The sequence below is a fragment of the Rhinolophus hipposideros genome, assembly GCF_964194185.1.
Source record: "Rhinolophus hipposideros genome assembly, chromosome: 7".
Classification (NCBI taxonomy): Eukaryota; Metazoa; Chordata; class Mammalia; order Chiroptera; family Rhinolophidae; genus Rhinolophus; species Rhinolophus hipposideros.
The window spans coordinates 21281484-21295292 of record NC_138053.1 but is presented as its reverse complement, the minus strand read 5'-3'; the positions used below and the strand labels follow the sequence as shown (position 1 = coordinate 21295292).

At 39.1% G+C, this 13809-nt stretch overlaps 1 protein-coding gene across 3 annotated transcripts in view; it reads right to left on the bottom strand.

The window, feature by feature from the left end:
- Positions 1 to 13809, bottom strand: part of SEMA6A (semaphorin 6A) — a 124428-nt gene that overhangs the window by 14214 nt on the left and 96405 nt on the right. For 2 of the 3 annotated variants that reach the window (XM_081054608.1, XM_081054609.1), the window contains one exon: positions 8967 to 9131. The exons of the other annotated variant lie outside the window; for it this stretch is intronic. In XM_081054608.1, the coding sequence (XP_080910734.1) occupies positions 8967 to 9131 (165 nt within the window). The remainder of the gene's footprint in view (positions 1 to 8966; positions 9132 to 13809) is intronic. 3 annotated transcript variants of the gene reach the window in all.

Here is a 13809-nt window from a genome sequence, read left to right as displayed (position 1 = left end):
CGGTTTCCACTGTTTTGCCCTAGCTAGACTTCTTTATCTATGGAGCAGTGAGGTGTGCGAAATAAAACTTATAACAAGCATTTTTTTTTTAACTCCAGGAAATGAGGTCATCAGAAAGCTTTATTATAAAGCTACTAGTACTATTTTTTCCATTATTTTGCATGACCCAAAATACAAATTGACTCTTCACAGTTTTGCTGTTAGAACATAACAAATTTTAAATGAACAGAGTGCAGTTGAATCAATTAAAGAGTAAAATTTTAACTACTCCAGATGTTCAGTTAATAAGATCATGCCTAACTTAGTCCCGGTAGTCCTTGAAAATTCCATTAAGCTGTTAGAAAACTCTGTCATTGTGTGTTTTGTGCAAAGATAGGAGAGAATGAAAAAAAAAAAGATTGCACGAAAAGGGTGGGGGTAGAGTGAAATCTTGTCAATAGTGATGTGGTTTGAAAAAGTGGCTGTAGATTAAAGGGAAGAAGTGCCTCTAGAAGGTAAGTTGATTTTTTAAATATTCTAAGGTTTAAGCTGCTGATTTTAGAAGAAAAAAGTCAAGTCTCCATAATCATAAATTAAGTCTTTTTTTTTTTTTTTTTTGAGAAAAATGGTTGGAAAAAGATTTCGTTGATATCTCTAGAAAGAAAATCCAAATATTGGTGTGCAGATTCAGACAAGCAGGGAGATCAAATAGCTTTTTACATGGCTGACATTGAACTTTTTTTACTTCTACTCTTTCCGCAATAATCTCATCAAGACCTTAGATGAATTCAGCAAGTTGTCAAGAGGATGCAAAATTAATTAGATCAAATCTACATCTCTGCCCGAGCTGCTGAAAGAGCAATTACAGCCTTTTCCTTGGGTTTCCTGTTCCTCGCCTCTGCTCCCCAGCACACCGTCACATGGACACATCCCTGCCATCTGTGCGCGAGTCTAGCCCCTGACCTCACAATACCATTTTCCTTAGCTCTTCAAAGAAAAGCCAGAGACTACCAATAGATTCCTTTTCTGGTAGGTGACAAAGAAATATTAATGTAGTAAAAATAAATGGTGGCACCCTGGGATATATTATAATTTCTTTCTCAGTCTCCCTGATTTCAGAATTTTTTCTGGATGAAAAGTGTGCCATCCATCCATCCCAATGTCGTAACTATCTTAGGCTTTACCTAAGATAGTTTTTAGCTTGGCAAGGAGCACTTACCAGGGATATTCAGTGATGGGTACACATAGATACTTTAGATCCAAAAGTGATGCCAAATTTTATTTCCCAAATTTATTGTGTGTATGTAATTAACCTAATGTGACTGAATAATCGATTTCATGTATATATATTACCTATCAATCTCTTGACCTGTTTTTCTCTCCCTCCCACCCTTCTTTTATCCCTTTCTTTGACCCATCTACTTTCCTATCCACTGCCTACAGCTAAAGCCAAAACCCCTCAGCATGACTTTTAAGGCTCCAGACTACCACTTCAATCTCAATTCCTAATCTGGCTTTCTTTATCACTTTCATCACAGCACACTACTTGTCTATTTATCATTACACTCTGTCCTTTAATAGATTTCTGTCTTGGTCATGTCACTTATGTAGCTTGGAATGTCTTTCTTCCCCCTTTTCCTTCAGCACTTTGCAAGGCATTTCCATGGCCCCCAACAAGGAATGAGTTGTGTGGCTCCCTTTATCCTCTCTCCCTCTCCCTCTCCCTCTCCCTCTCCCTCTCCCTCTCCCTCTCCCTCTCCCTCTCCCTCTCTCTCTCTCTTCTTCCCTCCATCCCTCCCTCCCTTCTCCTCTCTCTCTTGTCTCTCTCTCTCTCTCTCTCTCCCTCTCCCGCTCCCTCTCTGTGCTTGGTCTGCCTCCTTTCCTTCTCTTACTCTCAGACTTCGCTCTGCCCCCATGGGCTCGCCAGGAGGTCACCTGTGTGTATCCCCTGCAAAACTGTAAGCTGCTTGAGTGCAGGGCTTATGTGGACTTCAGATCAGTATCTGCTGTAACACCCAGCATAAGGCTTCTATACAGCACAGGTTTGCTGAATGTCTGTTGAATGCATGAAGAAAGAAAGGAAGGAAGGTGGCTGTACTGCCTTGGAGACTAGGGTTATTGTTACCATTATTAACCTATTATTTTCTAGTGCTTTTAGGATTCCAATTCATCCCCTTCAAAACCATAGAAACAAGAAATGGGGGGAGGGGGGAAGAAAGAAAAAAAATACGGTGAACATAACAGTTTGATAAAAACCTGAGGTTAAATATAATTAGAAAGAATCAATACTTTTAAACATGCCCTTGTTTGGGGACAGTTTGGTTTCTGAGCCTTCCTCACTTAAAAGTGGCATTTGAAAGCCTGCTTTCAGTGATAAGCTTTAAAACTGTTATATTTCAAACACATATATAACTTTTAGTGATATTCTGAGGTTAAATATTTTTCAAAGAATGAAATTTTTAATTTAATTCCTCTTATATGGGTTACTCTAGATTTTCTAAGAGTTAAAGGGCAAATGTAGAGATTAGATCTCATATAAGTTATCAGTAACCTCTTCAATAGGACTGCCAGATAGCAAATAAATATATAGAATACCTGGTTAAATTTCAACTTCAGATAAGGAAAAATATTTTAGTATAAGTATGTCCTGTGTAATAATGTGGGACATATTTACACTAAGAAATTATTCATGGTTTATTTGAAATTCAAATTTACCTGGGCATTCTATATTTTATCTAAGCAACCTTACTCTTCTACTCTCAAATAATACGCTTCTAATGATTCCCAAAAATATTCTTTAGAGCCACTGTAGACCTTTGGAGATTAAAAATAGTTTAACAGTAATTAAAAAAATGACACTAGACCTTTATGAAGCCTGTATAGCATAATTTACAAGTGAAAAAAAATACTAATAAACTAAATTTCAAGAATTGTATTTTTTATTATCAGCAACTTAGATACCAAATTTCTTATGACCTTTGAAGGATACCTTTGCTCTCTCAAAAACAAAAAATAAAAGTACTCTAATTCAAAAGGGTTGTTTATAGCAATGAAGTCCCCATCTCTCTGTCTTTGGCTCTGACCCTGCATGTTCCATCTGGTTCACTTAATGGTCAGTTATTAGGTGGAAGTCCGGGCTCCTCGTCCCATCCGTGCGGAATGCTCCCCGTGCGGAGTGCTCCCCACGCGACGGAAGACCTTTCTCTGAAGACTGTCCTGTTCCACCACCACATTTAGAAATGGCTGTGATACTACAGGTTTTACTTACAGAAGCTGTGCAGATTACCATGAGTTTAGTTTTCTTTTTCTTTTTTTTTTTAAATAAAGAACAGGCTGTTCAAAAATAAAGCCTGAGTTTGCCAGCTTTTCCACAAAAATTTTAAATATGAACTCTGTACCAAACACATCCCTCACTTTCTCCTTCCTCCCTGTCAAGTGATATATGGCTGCTATAATATTGGTACTGAAGGGAAGGACTAAAGAAAAGGGGCTGAAAAACTGTTTCCAAGTGCTATGTCCTTGATGTGTTCAGCCAAGTTGTCTTCAGTTGTCTAATATCTTTTTCTAAAATCCGCTGTGTACAGTTTTGCCTTGTTCACAAAGACAGTAGTGGTCGTAAAAGCTTTTTGGTGCATTTCCGAGTCTCTGTGTGCTTCATCTGTCTGGCGGTTTGATATTTCTTGGACAGGAACTATGTCTAACTGTAGTATAGTCTCCAATTCCTTACTGGCATCCGATACTGTGCTGTGGGGCCAGTCATAAATTTTGCTTGAGACGCTTCAGAAAACATTTTTGTTATGGTAATGTTACTGAAAAAATGACAGAGAAAATTCGGCCCAAGTTTGGGAGTCAGGAAAAGGAGAGAAGCTTATTTCTCTTCCTTTATTACTGTCACCAGCAATAATTTTCTCTGTACACAAAATTATCTACATATGACTTGATAGGAGCGAAGAAATCACTTTTCCCGTTGGGAGAACTGGAATGCATTAAAATCCCCAACCCACTAGATTTTAAGCATTGGAGATTGTTAAAATGACCAAGCTATCAGGGCTAGGCTGTGTTATGCAGTATATTCTCTTAAAATCGGATTTCTAAGTCTGTTTATGAAAAAAGCTGGGCTCTAAGGGCTTGGGATTCAGAATAGGAAAAGTCTGAATGAGAAAAGGGAAAGAAGGATCAAATGTAGATTTTTGCCAGGCCAGGGGAATGCACTACAGCACAAAAGTCCTTACAGACATGGGAGAAGTAGCCGGGAAGCAGAAGTGCTAAAGGTAAACTTTCACTAGGCTACAGATTGGTAATAACTAGCTGCATTTACACTTGGCTGCTCACTGTTGGTCTGGAGAAAAATCTCGCCAGATGCTTAACAAGCCTCGAATGATTAATTTTTTTTTTTAAGTCTAAATCCATTTTGCTCTAAATCCCTCCTTGACCAAACTTCTCATCCCCAGTCACAAAACTCAGTAGTTGGAAGAAAAATCAGAAGAGCACTAGATCGTATAATTGCAACCAAAGCTCAACCAACAGAAGGTTAGCGATTGTTAAATCGCATTCCTCCAAATGCCAGAAGGAGTTTTGGTAGTAGTTTGATCCTCAGTGGTCTCTCGTAAGTGCTCTAGACCAGAGTTATCCAAACTTGAGTTATTCAACTATCAATACTACAATTTTATTGATACCAGTGAGTCTCAGTGACCATATTATTTACTTAGTAGTTTTATATCCCTGTACCTCCTGCACTATTAATATTTTCTTTAAATTACCTTTAGAATGTATTTCAAATGGAAACTTTGTATTGTTATCATAAATGGAAAAAAATAGCTTTTCATAGATGGAAGGTAACCATAAAAAGAAAATTAACTGAAAGCAAAATAATGTTAATTCCAACTAGCTCCTACTACAAATCAAAGCCCCCAATCTAAAGCCTGTTGTTCTTTTTTACCATTAAAAGGTGTGGTAGCAACTTTAGGGAGTTGTTAATGATAAAGCACCAACTGGAGACTTTTTCCTTGAGTAACCAAGAAGATTAAATGAGAAATGAAAAGGGTGTAACTTTCTACCACATGATTCTTGAAAACCCATGATGCCCCTGAGCCACCTAAATCATCTTACGTTAAGGTGCTGCCTGTCCTACTTGGAGGCAATGCTGCTGTGCTACGATGCATTGAGGAATAAATAATGGACTATAAAGAGGATTGTTGATAAACCCTGTGATTTATAAAATTCCATTTAGGATTGTTACAAAGTGTAGACAATATACTCAGAATTCTTTATAGACCTTATGAATCCTACTGGAGTATTATTTCTCAGACTAAAAATTGCTTATACAAATGGCTTGTATATTGATTAAAATATATTCAACATTGTACATTTTAGTTTAAATTATTCATTTGATCTCTTATTTAAATTGTTACTACATCTTGTCCTTGTCTGTAATGAGCATATCTTGACTAAATGTAATAATGTGTTAATATCTCACTTTAAAGATTCCACTAAGTATATAAGTAGACTACAGTTCTGCCATTTCCAGTCAATTGGGAACATCTTTGTTTATATTGACTACTTCATCTGTTTTCACAAGCACTCTGAAGCGGGGGATTTTGTTCTGTGCCTGATTTATTCTTGTACCCTAACGAGTGGTCAGCATTTACATTTTATATTTATGTTCCACAGCTCTCTTGGCAGATCTGTACATGGCTAATTTCCTCACGTATATTGCCGTCTTCTTGGAAATCAGGTTTTATGGTATTGTTACTTTTGGTCAGAAACAAGAGAAACGAGAGTGGCTATTAATTCTCAGTATTGCTTAACCTGAAAAAGAAAGCTCTTGTTTCTTTTGCTGTGGGAAGGTGGGGGTTGAGGGGAGACAAGCCAGATCTAAAAATAAACTGGATTTTCTTTCTTATTCACATGTAATTAGAGCCCCTTTGTAACTACTCATTACCACCTCAATAGTTATAGGAAGAATAAATAATATATATTTTTAAATGTGGCAAAACCAAGAAAGAAGTAGCTAGGGCTGCATCTAATTTATCAACTTGGTGATTAAAGGGCTGGCTCTAGAGGCTCCAGACATCTAGGGACCCAGAGATAAAACAGAGCAGTTGGCTGTTTTTACTAATGAATCTAGGACTTGAAAGATATCAGGCAATTTTAAAGAAAAGCAGCAAGGACAAGAGACATTAGACAAGGCCAGTAGGGTAATGAAGGGCAAGGCCAGTTACCGAGAGAGAAAATTACTTCATTTTCTATGCTAATACTTCTGTGCGCTTTGCCGGTCTCTTCTCACGCTTTGTTAGTATGGCTTACATACAGACAGCATCTGAATGCTACTCACAAATGTAGAAGGAAAGAGCCTTGGAACAGTCCGCAGAGGGGCAGAGGGCGTGGGTCTATTAATTTGAAAAGGGGAGGCTAAGAACAATGGTAGCAGAAGGGGGTTAGATTGCAAGGCTGGGAACAGTGCTTTAACAGATGGGAGGGACGCACAGGATTAAATCAAGACGAAGGACACGGCAAGGAAAAGAAAGAAAAAGGCAAGCAAACATACTCTGGAAATACAGAATTGTTTTGGAGGATGAGGTGGGACAGAGAATGAGACCAGCCCAGTGGTGCTCAGCATATCTGCAGAGCAGAGGTGTGGGCTCTGTAATTTGGTCTTTATTCTGCAGCCAAAATAAAAAGGGCATTGGACACTTGACTCCTCCTTAGCTAGCTGGTCAGTGGACACATTTTCTGCTTAGTGGGGGAAATGTGGGGTATTTTAGAAACAATTCCAGAGTATATTTAGCTCCTAAAGCTGGCGCACACAAATGTCACATTCCCATGAGACAATTGACCCAGTGAAAAGAGCACCCGCCAGAAGTCCTCAGAAAACCCATGAAACTCTCGCATCCTAGGAGATGCTGCACGCGTGGATGTGACATCATTAAGGCATCCACGTCAGGGAATGAAAAGAAGCAAGGGGATCACAGATTGGGTCAAGTTAAGGTACGTCATCATGAATCAGAAAGAAACAAGACTTTTCCAACAGAATAACGCCATCACTAAGTCATACCACACAGTGCTTGGCAAAACAAAAGATCAAAATAAATCATGATCATTAAAAATAATTCAGAGCAAAGTGGAAATTAAAATAATAAAAGTCATGGTAAAAAGAACATTAAGCTACATCTTTAAAAAATTTTTGCATAACATCTCATTGTCATTGCCCCATCAAATACATAATTGTCAAAAAATCAAACTCAAATTTGACAGGGCAAGGCAAGGAGTTAATAGCACAAGAACAGTGATCATGTTAAACACCCATGCGGTCACCTCTGCCACCATTGTTTGACAATTTGTAGACTGCTTCCAGCTTTGTCAATATTCATAATAAGACCCAAGAGAATGAACAATGCCGAATTGTAAAATGATGTCAAAGTGTTAATTGGACTCTTAGATAACCTCATCCCTGGAGGGAGTTAAAGACTGGAGAAAATTCAGCCACCCGTCTCAGGGAAGTGAAGACAAAATGATTGTAACCAACAGCTAGATATTTGGTTGACATATTTAATGCTTTACTGGAAAGGCTGTTTGGTTTTTCAGAAGGTTGCAGTGGGCAAACAAAGTGATTTTACTGAGTTGTTTCTTCTTGAGAACTCAGCCAGGACTAACACATCAGCGGTCTGGAGCCACACAGAACAGATGTAAGGGATTGTGGCCCGTTGTGATAGTCCGGTCCCATCACAAATTGGCCTGGTGCTTTCTCGGGATGGTAAGAGCAAGGTTCCCTCCAATTTAAAGAGGCTGCTGAGACAAAAACCACTTTTAAAAAAGATTTGGGGCATATTAAGTTGCAGAAAAGAAATAAAATCGATTGAGGGGACATGCTCAAAAACAAGTTAAAAGGGCTACATCTTCCCAGTTTGGCTTGGCATGTAGAGCAGCAGAGTTTATGGCACTCTCAGGAGATGAGACGCAAAAAAGAGAATGGAAATGTAGCATGTGAGTCCGCCTAGAAAACATTCTCTAGGAGTAAAGACGGAAAGAACGTATACAGAGAACCCTGAGGGAGGACATGATACAGGCTTGTCTTCCAAAGGGCAATGTGGCTGGTCTCCCCTTAAGACTCAAACCCCTGTTTGGAGGAAACTCTTGAAAACATATAGAAGTAAACAATTCTGAATGGAGGGAACCAGCTCTCAACATAACTGGGCTTTTCAATGTCTGATTTACAAGACTTTTTTGGACAAGCAAAGGCCTCTTTGGTTGCAGCTGCAGCTAAAGTAGGATGTGTTTGTTACTAGGGCAGCAAGTGGCGAGAAAAGAGATGACATTTCCTGTCTCTAGTCGAGCAAAGAAAGCAAGTGAGAATTGAGGCCAGTTCACAGTAGAGTCCCCCTCATTTAGTGCAGCTTCCTTTTCGTTTTAACTACATAGCAATTCTGCTTGATTAAATAACATATTGTTGTTTTAGCTGTTGTCCTCTAAAGGCGAGTACAGCATGTCTCAGGACCGCGGCTCTATTCGAATGTCAGCACTATGGGAGAGAGATGCTTCCAGCCAGAAAAGACTCTGCCCTGCTATTTTTCCATTCACTGATTCAGCGGGCCTTAACTTTGATTACATGCACTTGCCAAAGGCTGCCCTGCATTCCATTCCATTATGGTGGGAAAAGAGGACCCCCAAAATCGCAGGATGAGCTAAGAGGAGTGGAAAAGGGATCTCAGGAGCCAGCATCTACTTTGGGCCAAGCCACACCTCTTGTGTGTGTGGAGGAAATTGAGAGGCTGGGTTATTTGTTTTGTGTGGTTTCTCCCTGGTTGGGCAATAATTTAGTATCAAGCCTACCACCGAGGATTGGATTGCAGTCTTTTTGGAGATGTTTCAATTGTAGTGTGTTGGAGGTGTCTTAAATGTCTCTGTGATTCAGCTGGAAGCAGTTACACAGTCCTCCCTACTTTTCCCTCCCTCTCCCCCCAGAGGAAGAGGCAATTCCAAGGCCTTACCCTTCTTGTCTTGGTGATTATGGGAAGACACTGCCCCCAAAGAGTCTGTGCTGTCAGGTGAATCGAGCAAATCCTTCCAGTCCAGCATTCCTCCCCTAGACTCATACCCCTCTCGAGCCGCCGAATCTGACGTGGTGGTGCTGGGCAAGAGGGAGCTGGAGTGCCCTGTTTTCATCACAAATACAGTTAGGGACAACATCACCAGAGACGCCCGCATGTGCGCAGAGGCCAGGAGGTGGGACGCCCAAGGTGGCTGTGAGACTGAAAGGAGATTGCCCTGAAAATAACAAGGCTGGGGGTGGGGTTCAACGGAAGACCCCCTTGAACTTGTAGTTAGAGGATGAAGGGCCAGGTCCCATCTCTGCTTCTTGCTGGATGAGCCTCGGGGAATCATTTCGCCTCTCTGGGCCTTGGCTTTCCTTGTACACAAAACAGGGATGATGCCGCTTACCTCCCAGTGTTGGGAGGATAAAGTGACATAATGGTGGCAGTACCTAGCTATAGGTGCTGTCACCTAGCAGAAGGTGCTCAAAAAATACTAGTGTCCTTCTTTGGTATTCCCATCGCAACACTAAAGGCAGAATGTGTCCACTCTGGGGACACTATCTGTAACTGATGGGGGAGGTTTATGGCAGTGGATGAGCCTCTTCCCCATCACAGACAACTCAGCTGTCCTGAGCCTTTCTCATGGTGGGTGTGTCTACCGTGTTTCCCCCAAAATAAGACCTAGCCGGACCACCAGCTCTAATGCGTCTTTTGGAGCAAAAATTAATACAAGACATGGTCTTATTTTACTATAATAGAAGACTGGGTCTTATGTTAACATAACATACCATAACATAACAACATAACATAACATATATATAATATATAACAAATATGATATAATTTAATATAAGACCAGGTCTTATATTAAGTTTTGCTCCAAAAGACGCATTAGAGCTGATAGTCCGGCTAGGTCTTATTTTTGGGGAAACGGTAGTTTTCAGCTTCAACTCAACTTTACTGGCATTCCTTTTGCTGGGAGAAGTAATTGCTTTCTAAAGGGATCTGCTCCCACCTCCTTTTCACTCGCATGGAGGCCTCAACTTGTTCCATGTTGTTGTAGCTGTGCCTTTTGCATCTTATTCCAGCGAAGGTAGTTTCATGACTCATACTTGTGAGAGGTTGTTTTTGAGGCCACACCAACTGATATTATCAGATTAGTTAGGGACAGGATTTTGAGATCTATAGTATCCTACAATAGGCTATGTCAGAAGAAGAATGGTTAGGCTACGAGTTATGGCAGAAACTGGACATTTCCTGTGAATACATTCCTAAGCATTCCTTCCTTCATTCCACAAGGTTAATGCAGACTATATCAGGTGCTTTGATATAAAGTGCCCCGACAATTTAGAGAAGCTCCACTACCTGTTCTCTCTGGTAGAAATAAAATATAACTGCTCTGTGATTTTCGACTGGAGTCTTTGGCTTGTTAAGCCATCTTACATATAGCAGCCTCTTGAGTAATTTTTAGAAAGACATTAGGGCAACTACTGTGAATGTGTAATTGGTAGAAAGTATGACAGATTCACAGGTGGCTTCAGCCTCGGGCTGTGATCACCACGTATGTGATGAAGAAAATACTGGCTACCAGAAAGAGAGAGTATAATGATCAATGGATTGCAGCCTTCTTTTTTACAATTAGTGTTGGAAGTGGGATTCCTAGGAGACTTAATACTGCAAATTACAGAATATACACATCAGGGAAAAGCAAGTGGGCCACGTGGCTCATCTAAGCTATAGTGATTTCCACGGCAGCACCACCCTTAGATGCCACCACGAAGCTCTGGTAGCACAGAAGAGGCTGCTTTCTGTGTAGAACTTGTTTGGTTCCCACACAGCTTCAAATGTCCATTTTGTTGCACATAGTCTGATTCACATCCAACTGCTAAAAACATCTTCATTTAAAACTCAAGAATGTTTGCATGTAGACAAAACTTTTGTTTTTACATTTCTGGGTTTCACATCTTATTTCATAATACTGATAAGAGAACAGGTAGGAAGATTAATTTGGAATTGGAAATGCAAGTTTACTTTTACTTTCTTCTTCCTTATAAAGAGGTCTCAAATATAGCCTCTATTTTCTACTCTTGAATTTAACACTGTTTTAGTGAAGTATATGGTCAGCCTAAGAGAGAATTCAGCACCCAGCATGAGCAATGAGAAATAGCTTTGTGGGGAATGAGAATGGTGGGGGAAAAAGCCTCTCATCCAAGTAGCCATTTTTTTTTAACCGGGATTGATACGTATTTTGAGCACTTTCAATTTAACTGTGTTCAAGGGGCAATTTTATGATAATGCCATAAGTATGGTTTAGGGAAAACATTTCTTAATACCATAATCTAGGGGAAATATATACCTAAGGGACACATTCTCTGTAGAAAGATTTCCTGGACCATATGCTGCAAATACATGGAAAACTCATTGGTAATGGAAAGCTATGGCTATGAGAGGAAATTAATGTGGACCAGATGGTAGTTAGGTAGGAAAATGTTTTACACAAATGTGAGAAATCAGGTCCTTCATATTGCTGAAGTGTTAGTCTAATACCCATCACGTCTCTGTTTTCTTTATGTAAATCTAGAGAAACCATGCATCTGATGTACTCAAAAGGAAAAAAAAATAGAACAGCATGAGGTTTGTAATCTTTTAAACTTATGCTTGAGGATAGGCAACACTTGTCACTGGTGAATCAAATAGTCAAAGAAAGCAATACCTGATTTTCAAAAATTTTAGAACCACCACGTAAAAGCACCATTTAGCAGCAGTCCTTAGTTTGAAATCAAAGAGGTGTAGTATGACTATTACCTCTCCAAGCTTAAAAAAAGAGTTGAAAACCCTTTATTCCTTTTTAGAATCTGGTTCTATAGGCTATATTATTTTTGTGCATTCACTAAGAAGCTTTGTGATCAAAATGCTACAAAAATAGGCCATCATTTGTGAATATAGTATAACATGTCAGTAGAATTTGAACCTATAATTTTGTTTTGTCAATCCAATTAGGGAGATGATATTTTTAATCAAAGGAGATTATGATGTATAATTCTTATAATATCCAAAGAGAGATTTTAAAACTTTCACATGCATCACATTGTTTCTCTGTATCTACATATCTTTGTGATTCCAGATGTTAGAGACCCTTCAAACTCCTCTAACCTATTAACAATTATTGTAGCCGATTAGATACACAAAAGAGACACTATATCAATACAAGAGAGGAACAGAGAAGGAAAATAATCAGGGTCCAATTCACCAAAAAGGGGTTCTTGCTTATGGAACTGTGTTGCGCAGAGCTTTTGCCAAACGGAGAGTTTGCGTGGTTGATTGAAATGATCCCCTATGCTAAGTGAGGCTGCACTCAGCCAATGCACCGTTATGTAAACATTCAGAGGACACATTTAGAAACAGCGGGTGGACTGTGGACTTTGGGGATTAGCTTCCTAGTCTATATCCGTGCTCATAAAAATAGCAATTTGGTCTTTTCCTTTGATGGTACAAATACAGCAACTAGTCCAGTCTTGGCATTTTGTAGGCACTCAACACTATTAGCTGAATTAATTAATTAAACCTATGTTTATTCCAAAAATAAGAATATTTTCAGTAGTTTGTGAAAAGAAAGTCTGCTCTATTTTTCTAAGTACTGTCTGGACCAGCCCTCATTTTGATGGTCAGTGAATCATCTAACCACTTCATACCGGATAGATTTAGCACTGAAATGGACAGGGCCATTAGTTAAAAGGAATATTCAAACTCTTCCTCAGTTTCATCATAGAAAGCAACGATCACAAGCTGAAGGTGAAGGGACATTGTCCTTTAAAGTGTTAATATGGAGGAATTAATCAGTGCCTTTCCTTTTGTGAGGGAAGTAAGGGAGCCATAGATTGGAGAGTGATTTTTGTTCATGAACAGCACCCCATGGTTTAATTGTTCTGTCTATATGAGAAATAATCTGGACGTTAAAATTGGTCTTAGTATAAATTGATGAATGCTGGGAGGTTGCTGGTTCAGTTAGATTCAGGACCTGAATTTCTCAATATCTGCTAAAGAATATTCAATTATAGGAAATGATTGCAAAGTATGACATTGGAGAAGAGCAGATGCTAAGTGGGTTCTCTTTCTGAAGGGCAAACTAAGTTAAATGACATTAGCCTCCTGAGAAATTTTTCTTCCAGTTGTTGGTGTTTAATATTCTGGCTTGAATCACAGATGAGAGAATGTTAAAGCTGGATGAATTCTGTGGGCTCATCCACTCCCCACTACCTCACTTCACATAGGGGACAATCAGGAGAAACCAGGCATCATTTTCCGTATTTGCACAGCTCCATTTTGTAAAATAGTCTTTAGGACTTTCAAAGAGGCTTTTTATTTGTGTTAATTAGACACAGGGACTCAGAGTTTACATAGAGCTATTAAACACATTTGTAGTCATCTGAACGATATTTTTGAATGCTAAATCCACCTTGCTTTCTTTTCTTCTTCTATGTTTTCACCTTCCTTTATCACCTACCTCTTCATGTAAAGACTGCCCTAGAATTGTTACTGTTACATATCTTAAACACAAAAACTATAAAATAAAATGTCTACACATCAATGAAACGCGTAGTTTTCATTATAATACAGAAGCTTACATTTGCCATCACACGTTTTTCATGTTATATTTAAAATATGCATGAATAATTTACCCTAATAAACATTTGGGGGAACTTTCAGAAATGGAAATTGAACGTTTCAACTACATTTCACCTTTTCTTATGAAGAGCTCAGAATATTCTGTTTATGGACTTAATGGCTTTGTTTAATA